The sequence below is a fragment of the Salvia miltiorrhiza genome, chromosome 8, assembly GCF_028751815.1.
Source record: "Salvia miltiorrhiza cultivar Shanhuang (shh) chromosome 8, IMPLAD_Smil_shh, whole genome shotgun sequence".
Taxonomy (NCBI): domain Eukaryota; kingdom Viridiplantae; phylum Streptophyta; class Magnoliopsida; order Lamiales; family Lamiaceae; genus Salvia; species Salvia miltiorrhiza.
This window is the reverse complement of record NC_080394.1, coordinates 26,652,475-26,662,235: the sequence shown is the minus strand read 5'-3', so window position 1 is coordinate 26,662,235 and position 9,761 is coordinate 26,652,475. Positions and strand designations below refer to the sequence as shown.

The window sequence follows — 9,761 nt, the reverse complement described above, 5'->3', positions numbered from 1 at the left end:
GTCTTTCCCTATGGGTTTTCCGTAGAAAGGTTTTAACGAGGCTCGGCCCTTAGTCTGCTTCTCCTGTGCTCTCAAGGGTTTCTTTGGTTTTTTTCTTTTCCTTTATTAATAAAATCGCAGTTTAATATAGTAAAGCCTTACATATTATTTTTAATTAATACCTAATAGTCTAATATACTATGGTAAGACAAAGAGTCACGTAAACACTACAACAAGAATCAGAACGTCGCTTCATCTCTTCACTACAACTCGCCAGTGTCCATTGGTCTGTTCTGCTTCAGCGATTCAACTTCAACCTTCCATTCACAGTACTTCTTCAACAAAAGGTAAAGTTCTCACTTCTTAGTTCTACTTTCTAAAATCTTCATCTCTGATTATGCTTGCCTCAAATTCTGCTTAAACACAAAACTTTACTCTATAACTTTCTGAAATCTTAATCTCTGATTATGCTTGCATCATGCAAATCTTGCTTTACACCTTCTTCTACTTGAATATGCTATACATAATATAATACACAAAATTATTGTTTTCAGATTATGATTCATGTTTCCTGCTCCATACAAAATTATGTTACAAACTTACAATTTTTATTTATTCCCGTTATGATGTTCTTTCAAATCTTTAGTATTAGCTGTATTATTAATTATTATTATTTCGTTATGGTATTTGAAGCCTTCGAATCTTCAATATGAGTGGCTCACAATGGAAAGACCCTGCATGGAATTATGCAATTCCAATGGAAGTGCCGACAGAAGGTGCAAAGAAAGGATACAAATATTTGAAGTGCAAATTTTGTAGTAAGGAAATCAGGGGGAGTTAAGAGAGTCAAGGATCATTTGGCTTGCAATCAGAAGAACGTGGCTCCCTGTTCACGCGTACCTGATGACGTTAAGAACTCGATGAACGAATATTTAAAAGCATTTGCGGAATTAAAACACACCAAACAATGAGAATTCGATGATATGGTAGATGGTGGAGCCTATTTTGGTGTTGATCTGCCCAAAGATTCATTCCCAGCAGGCATCGAGAGAGGTAGCAGAGGCCCTATGGATCGATTTCTTGCTAATGAGTTAAAAGATGGCAAAGTAGTCCCTCCAAGTGCAACGGCTAAAGAGCACCGTAGTTGAATTTGTCTAGATATTGGGAGGTTCTTCCTTGAGAACACAATCCCATTTAATTGCGTTAGAAGTCCATTGTTCGTTAGCATGGTGCGCTCAATTGGGTTTTACGGTCGAGGATTGAAGCCTCCATCAATGCATGAGATGAGAACATGGATCCTCAAAGAAGAAGTAAAGACGACATCTGACATTGTAGATGAGATCAAAGCAACTTGGAACACAGGAGTTTCATTGTTATCGGATGGTTGGTCAGACATGAGAAACAAAAATCTGATCAATTTTCTCGTTAACAATCAATATGGAATAGTGTTTTTGAAAACTGTGGATGCAAGTGACGTTGTGAAAAATGCCCAGAAGTTGTTTGAGTTACTTGATGAAGTTGTTGAAGAAATCGGAGAGGAGCATGTTGTGCAGGTGATAACAGATAATGCAGCCGCATACAAAGCGGTCGGGCGTTTGTTAATGGAGAAGAGGACTAGCTTATATTAGACTCTGTGTGCAGCCCATTGCATTGATCTAATGCTTGAAAATATCGGGGAACTGCCACAACACAAGAATGCTTTACTTAAAGCAAAGAGGGTAACTAATTACATCCACAACCATAAGTGGATTTTGAGCTTAACAAGAAAGTTTGCTACGAAAGATCTTCTCCGACCAGCTGCCACTCGATTCGCGACTGCCTATCTTACATTGGAGAGCATGTATGAGTTGAAACAGCCGCTGCAGCAGATGTTCATTTCAAAAGATTAGACAAGATGTGCGTGGGCAAAAAATGATGAAGGAAAAGCTGTGATAAAAATTATCATGAGTGATAATTCATTTTGGGCTAGTGTGGTTTATTCTATTAAGACCACAAAGCCTCTTGTGGATGTGTTGAGAGTGGTTGACGGTGAAAGGGCACCGGTGATGGAATTTATCTACGCTGCTATGGATGAAGCCAAAGAAAAGATAGCCAAGTAGGTGCCTACAAGGAGATTTGGAATATCATCGATGATAAGTGGGAGAAGTAATTGCACCGTGACCTTCACACAATTGCTTATTATTGAATCCACGATTTAGATGGAGTGAGAATGTTTCCGAGCATGCGGAGATTAAAAAGGGGTTGTTTAATTGTATGGAGATGATGATCAAGGATAACGACACTTATTTGAAGGTCGATGTCCAACTTGACGAGTATAAAAACAAGAGAGGGTTATTTGGCTCGAGAGCATCTATGTCAACATACACATCTTGTGCACCTGGTTAGTAGTTAGTTTAGCAATTAATTATTAATTACTTATCTTAACTAGCTTATTTGTGCTTAATCTAATCATTATATTATATTCAACAGTTGATCGGTGGGAACATTTTGGAGATGAAGTTCCCCATCTCAAAGCATTTGCAAAGAGAATTCTTGGGCTTACTTGCTCGGCCTCGGCTTGTGAACGTAACTGGAGTACATTCAATCAAGTGCATACAAAGAAAATGAATCGTCTAAGCACATGGCCCTCAACAAGTTAGTGTACATTATGTACAATAAACGGTTGAAGCATAGACATTTGAAGAGGCAATTAAGAAAGGAGAAGGACGATCCTTTGGTTGTTGAAGACGTAGCTTCCGATGATGAGTGGATAGCCAATCCAAATGGCGAAGATGATATTGATGTTGATGATGCTAACTCCGATGATATTGAGGCAGATCATATGGATGAGGGGACAAGTTCTTCCATACCAAGAAAGAGAGGAAGAAGTGAAGTATCGAAGAAAAGTACTTTTAAAAGTTAGTTTTAATTAAAAGTTATTGTATGTTCTAATTATTTACTTATTTATATTGATATGTTTAAATGTAGGACTAGAAAAAGAGGTTGGGCATAGACTTGTGGATGAGGATGAAAGTGGAGGAGATGATGATTATTAAGTTAGATTATTAGTTATAAACTATAATATGGTTTTTGGACTTGTGGTGGTATTAGTTATTTTGCTATGAACCTATTATTATATAGCTTATAACTGTAAGTTGATATTCTATTATAGCTTTTGACATTATGGTATTAGTTATTTTGTTATGAACTTATTATATTTATGAACCTATAATTTTTCTTAAAGGCTTACGCCTTGAATCGGTTCCTACGCCTCATGGTACTACAAGAAAACATCTCAGTTCCCGATTTAATTTTTTAAAACATTGGCTCAGCTGATAATGAGTAAGCTGATTAAGACTGATCAACTAGCTGACTAATGAATCAGTTCAGCAAGGTAAAGGCTAGCTGACAGACAACGAAAACAATTGTTCAATAAGATAAATCAATTAGTAACACTATTGGCTCGTGCTCAGACTTAGACTCACTCATGCCACGTCAGCCCTAAGATCAACAAGCTAAAAGCAATGTCTACCTTAAAACGAAGTGAATTTTGTTATAAAAAATGGTAAAATAAAAGATAAAATTTCAATTTTTTTTAATCTAGTTTTTCTATTTTTTTTAATGAAAAGAATAATTCAAAGTAAGTCCAATATTACTAAATTTATTTGAAAAGAAAATAAATGAGTAATAAACACTTTTTAATATAATAAGAAATGGCTTATTGCTCCTTATATTTATCTATTTTATTTTAAAAAATTCCTACACACAATATATGATGAAAAAAAAATCATTATTATTAAAAATATTCACAGGATATATATTTAGACAACATATATCGAACTTTATCTTGAGTCAGAACTAGTTTTGGGTCTATATAAGATGATTGACAGCATAGAACCATCTACACAGTCATTGAAATATATATATATATATATATATATATATATATATATTGGGTTCCCGTAGTACCATGTCCTTAGATAGTACGTAATACCCAATCTTGACCATACATTTTGGACACGTGGCGTATTGGTGATCGTCGTCTACCACCAAATAATTCCTGCAATCTTACTAAGAATTAAATTAGTATAGCAATAAGTAGGGTCGAACCACAGTGAACGGATAAATGCAATCAATTTCCTAAAGGTTAAGTTTGGTGTAGCCACCATGCCTTAAATTGGAGAGATTAATTATAAACTAAGAAAAACAATAAATAAACTAAATAGCAAACAAGAGATAAATCAAGAATAAAACGGATTCGGCTTCGAATAAATCCACACTAGTCACTGTTCTGATCATATACGCAAAGATAAATCAATTCTTATGGACCAACTAGTTATAGGATACCGTGAATGCAGCGGACGTACCCCAGTTCCACTTACTTATCGATAGTCAGCTATTCCACTTACTTTATTGATAGTCAGCTGTAGACGTCAAACTTCACCATTTTCCTTATTAAAACATAACCTAGCTGTAGACGCCCAACCTAGATTTAGTGTTTCAATAGCATTAAGATAAGGAACTCAATTTAGACAAATTATCCAAGAAACGCAAGTAATAATTCATCTACCAATTTATTCCCTACTACCGATACGATAGCTTCGTCACTAATTAGCCCGATTCCAACAATTACGAATTGGGGGAACTAATTGACACTAATTTAAATTAACTTAAGGTAATCAGGCTCAAGCAAACCAGATTAAAGCACTTTGCTCAGGAAACAAATCAAAATCCAATTGAATCAATTAAACACACAATTAGATCTCACAGATTTTAGACTAGTGCTTTATTATTCTCACTGAATCAAGAAATTAGCTACTCATAGTATCAAAATAAAACACAATAAAACCAAATAAAACAAACATAATTAATAATCGAATAAACTGAAATAATAAGCTGTTACCGATAACACCGTACCGATCAAAATCTTGAAATCTAATAATAAGTCTAAACTACGAAAATAAAAGAAAACGAAGGAACAAATCTCTCAAACAAATATTTTCTTCTTTCTGCCAAATCTTCTGTCTTGCCGTCCCCAAATTTCAAAAACTCCAGCCGCCAGATGATAAGCTAATCAAATAAAACTCTTAACTCAAAATCCCCACTTGCGTCCTAAGCTTCCTAATGTCCGTCCTAAAGTAATTCCTAACCTTAAAAACAATTCTAGGGCACTATCAACTTAATAGGCCAAAATAATTAAGTTTTAGCCCACTAATTGATCCGCCACTCTTATGGCTTCAATTGCCTGATTATAATAATGATGATTACATATTAATATGCTAATCCGTATATAAATGAATCATGCCAAATCTCATTCCAATAGAAAATCTTTCTTTTCATCTTTCTTCTATCCATTCCATCAACATCAATTTCTTCAATTCCTGCACTAAAAATCACCTAAATGTGTATATTAAATTCCATTAAAACACAAATAATCCAAGAATATGAACAACTAAAATACACATATCACGCATCAAAATTGTGACACGTGACAAGAAGGTTCCAAGGCAAAATCTGAAGAGGGGTAAAATTGGAAAACAAAAATTGGATATTAAAAATAAAAATTAAATATTTTTTTAGATTTTATCAAAACATATATATATATATATATATATATATATATTACATGCATATAATTTCACACAAAAATGCATAAAGTCTCACACATACATAACTTTTAACAGAAAAATGCACTTATTTTTACAAATTTGGTATTTGGGGTGGCAAAAATTACCAGATTTTGTAAAAATGAAATGCATTTTTTGTACAATTTAATGCATTTTTATATGAAACTTTATGCATTTTTGTGTGATTTTATATGGATGTGAAACATGTTTGTTTGTTTTTTTCGTGGGGGGAGGGGGTGGGGTAGGGGGTGATGGTGGGGAGGGTTGGGGGTGGGGTAGGGTGGGGTGGCGAAAATACCAAATTTGTAAAAATGAAATGCATTTTTCTGTTCAAAGTTATGCATTTTTATGTGATATTATATGCATGTAAAGTATGTCAATTTTGAGAAAATTTAAAAAATTATTATTATTATTATTATTATTATTTTTTAATATCCGAAAAATATATTCCGATTTTACCCCTCAATAGATTTTGCTTTGGAAGCTCCTTGCACGTGTCACAATCTTAATGCGCCACATGTCCAAAATGTGTGGTCAAGATTGGGTACTACGTACTAGTTAAGGACATGGTACTACATGATTCTATTCATATATATATATGAGAAATGTATTCCCTTCGTCAATGAAAATGAGTTTCATATCATAATGGATACGAGTTTTAATAAAGTTGTTGTAAATAAAATAAATGTGTACTTTGAAGGGATAATAAAAAAAATATTCATACAAATTAAAAAGTAGAATAAAGATAATTCAAAAAGTGATAGTTCAAAAAAATAAATGAGATTTTTATTTTTGTTTCTGAAATAAAAATGGGTAAGTAGAATTATTTTTTGTAGGGTGAGGGAGTACAATTAAGTAGCAAAGTGCTTGCTTTAAAGTGATAGAGTTGCGGGTTTAATTCCCTGTTCAGAGCACATGAAAAATAACAACTGGCAAATTTCTATGATATCAAAATAAAACAAAGCAAGATTTTATAATGGCTATAAATACGGCTTTATGTAAAGTCAAAGTGAAGCACAATATATCACCTCTATATTTCCCACATCCAAATCCAAATCCAAATTCCACTTACTCTCTCTCTCTCTCAAGAAAGAAAGAAAGAAAGAAAGAAAAACATGGGAGAAGAGGGTGAAAATGAGGCAAGTTTTCCTACACTAAAGCTCGCATTTGCAGAGATGCCCGAATCGCCGGAGCATCCATCAACGCCGCCGTTCCAAGCGTCAGCCACCATCCCGTTCAAATGGGAGGAGCAGCCCGGGAAGCCACGTCACTGCATCGCCATCGCCCGACCCGAACCCGCCAAGTCGCTGGAGCTCCCGCCCTGCATGAACCCGGCCGACAAATTTACCAAAACGCCCTCCCCCACCACCGTCCTCGACGGGCCCTACAACGTCGCCCGCCCCAAATTCTCGTCGTTCCGATTCACCAGAGACGGCGCCGACTCCTTCGGCAGCCCCGAGGGCACCGCATTCGAGGCCCTGCTCGGCGCCAAGAAGGGGAAAGGGAGAGGGTTTTTTGGTAAATTCAAGGGGGGTAAGAGGGAGGTTGGCGGCGGCGGTAGTTGCAGATTTTCGCCGTCGGCGGTTAGTAGTTGTGACAGCGAGGATATGTTTGCGGCTGTCAAGAATAACTGTGGGGTGCAAATCAAGAGAAATGGAAGCTTCTCCAATATTTCTCATGCTAAGCCTACCCAATTATGGGTAAGTTTTCATTTCACATTTTATGTTGATAATTTACATTGTTTTTTCACCAATTAATTAAAAAACATTTCGTGTTATTTTTAGATATATTATTGGTTATGATGATCTTTGTTTTTTGAGGAAACAATTGTTTATTGGTAATTTAATTTAAGCTATTAAATGAACAATATAAATAAAAATATGGAGTACTATATTACTCCCTCCGTCCCGTTAATCATGACTCAAAACTTTTCGGCACGGGTATTTAGGAGACAAAAATTAAGGGAAATAAGGTGTGAGTCATATAATTAGTGTTATCTTAAATTGATTTTAGTAGTTGTTAATCAAGTACACAGTATCTACAATACCGCCATTTCCCCCCCAAAATCCGGTGCCGGCGCCGCCACTCTTAACACCGGCGAGGTTACAACCACCATCTACAACACCACCATTTTCCCCCAAAATCTGCAACAGAGCCAACAACACCATTTTCCCCAAAAAATGCTCCGATTAACAGCAACAGAGCCAACAACAACAGCAGCAAAAATCAACACTCAAAACTTCAAAATCAACAAAAATCAAAAATTAAAATTTCAAAATCAAAACAACCAAAATCAGAAATCTGTTTGGATAGAGGTAGTGGAGGGTGGAGGCGGTGGAACCTCTACAAAAAGAAATCTTAGGGTTTTGCAGTGGAGGCGGCGTGGGAGGGTGGTGGAGACGCGAGGCGGTGGAGGGTGTTCGAGGCACGAGGCAGGAGGGTGGTGGAGGCGGTGGAGGCGGCGCAGGAGTCGAGAGGCCTGAGGGTGGTGGAGGCGGTGGAGCGCGCAGGAGGATGGTGGTAGCGGCGCAGGAGACGGGAGGGTTGAGGGTGGTGGAGGCGCGCAGGAGGATGGTGGAGGCGGTGGAGCGCACAGGAGAATGGTGGAGGCGGCGGAGGCGAGAGGTCCGAGGATGATGGAGGGCGCAGGAGGGTGGTGGAGACGGTGGAGGAGGCGAGAGGCTTGAGGGTGGTGGAGGATGGTGGAGGCGGCGCATATGAGAGAGAGAGAGCAGAGAGCGGCGGGAGGGGGGTTGGGTAGATTTAGGGTTTCTAATTTTGCCTTATATAGTTGCCTTAATTAAGTTGTTAATAGTTCCTTAATTATGTCCCAAAAAGGAAACGAGCCAAGTAGCTTGGGACGGCCCAAAAAGGAATACGAGCCATGAATAATGGGACGGAGGGAGTATAATATTATCGAGTTCAAATTAAAAAGTTACAATAAAGTCAAAGTAAGGACTATAAGAAAGAATATCCCTTCTAGAAACTACGTAAGCGATGGCGATATATTATGTGTTTGTGTAGTTAAAAATTCTAAAATTATCTTTTACTGGACGATTGATGTTCCAATGTGCAAGAATCTAAGTAACCTATTTTAATTGAAGTAGTTAGTTATAGCAGTTGGAATTAATACATACATTAATAATAAATAAACCTGCTTCGTAGAGATATAGGATTTGGCTGGGAAAATGTATACTAAATTTTAATTGTAGAAAATTGTTACTCCGTATATTTATATGTACAGCAGTTTTGATGGTTTTTTTATTTATATACTTGTTCTCATAAATACAGTTGTCACTGAGATTCATTACTATTATCATTATTTTTTGGCATATAGTTGCAAAATTTAATACAGTCATGTGGGAGATATAAAGGAGGGGACCCTGACTATAACACCATAACCTTAAGTTTTCAACAGATAATAAAACATAAAATAATTGTTGAAAACACAGTCCATAATTTTATCAATGGTAGGCAGAATTCTGCAGAACACAGGCACTCACAGCTGTGAATTACTGTTGTTAGATTTGAAAGACGAGAAGAAATAGTGGGTCTGGGTTTATTTTTATTTTTATATTTATCTCATAGTTCTTTTATTATTTAATGGTATATATTAGCTAACTCTTTGCTTCTCTATACTTAATTACAGACTAGTTTTTGTCATGGCATAAAGCAAGTCATACACTGGAAAGGCAGCAAGAAATCAAATAAAGAAGGTCGGAATTCAAGGAGCGATATGTAATGAATTGTATAAATCATTAGCAAAAAGCAAAAAAAATGAGGTTCGAAACTCTTGCTGTTTCGAACTGATGTTAATGTTTGCTGAGGCTATTAATATTAACATAAATATATAATTTTGTGACTTATATTCCTTTTTCATACCCATTTTTCCCAAGCACTCTTGAATTTTACTGTAACTTTACTCTGTAGTGAATAATAATTTAATGCTAATTCCTGTTTTGTGGTATTTTATTTCCCAGAACAATAAAGTAAATAAGGGAAGAAAACAGTTATAATCCGAAAGTAAAAATGGGAATACAAATTTTACCATTTGACGGGCCGGTCACAAAATAATTATCACAAAATGAGAAAGCCCTATGCCATAATAGCGTCACATCCAAAAATAAAACAATATGTAGTTATTTTACATTATAGAGCAACATGAAGATTCCAACT

The 9,761-nt window shown here is 36.1% G+C and overlaps 1 protein-coding gene across 1 annotated transcript; it reads left to right on the top strand.

Annotated features, from left to right (window-relative positions):
* Window positions 1–6,476: 6,476 nt before the first annotated feature.
* LOC130997338 (uncharacterized protein At4g00950-like) lies at window positions 6,477–9,464 on the top strand. Its single transcript, XM_057922630.1, has 2 exons — window positions 6,477–7,285; window positions 9,235–9,464. Exons 1-2 carry the CDS (start codon window positions 6,701–6,703, stop codon window positions 9,325–9,327), a joined length of 678 nt encoding a protein of 225 aa, XP_057778613.1. The 5' UTR covers window positions 6,477–6,700; the 3' UTR covers window positions 9,328–9,464.
* The last annotated feature ends 297 nt before the right edge of the window (window positions 9,465–9,761 follow it).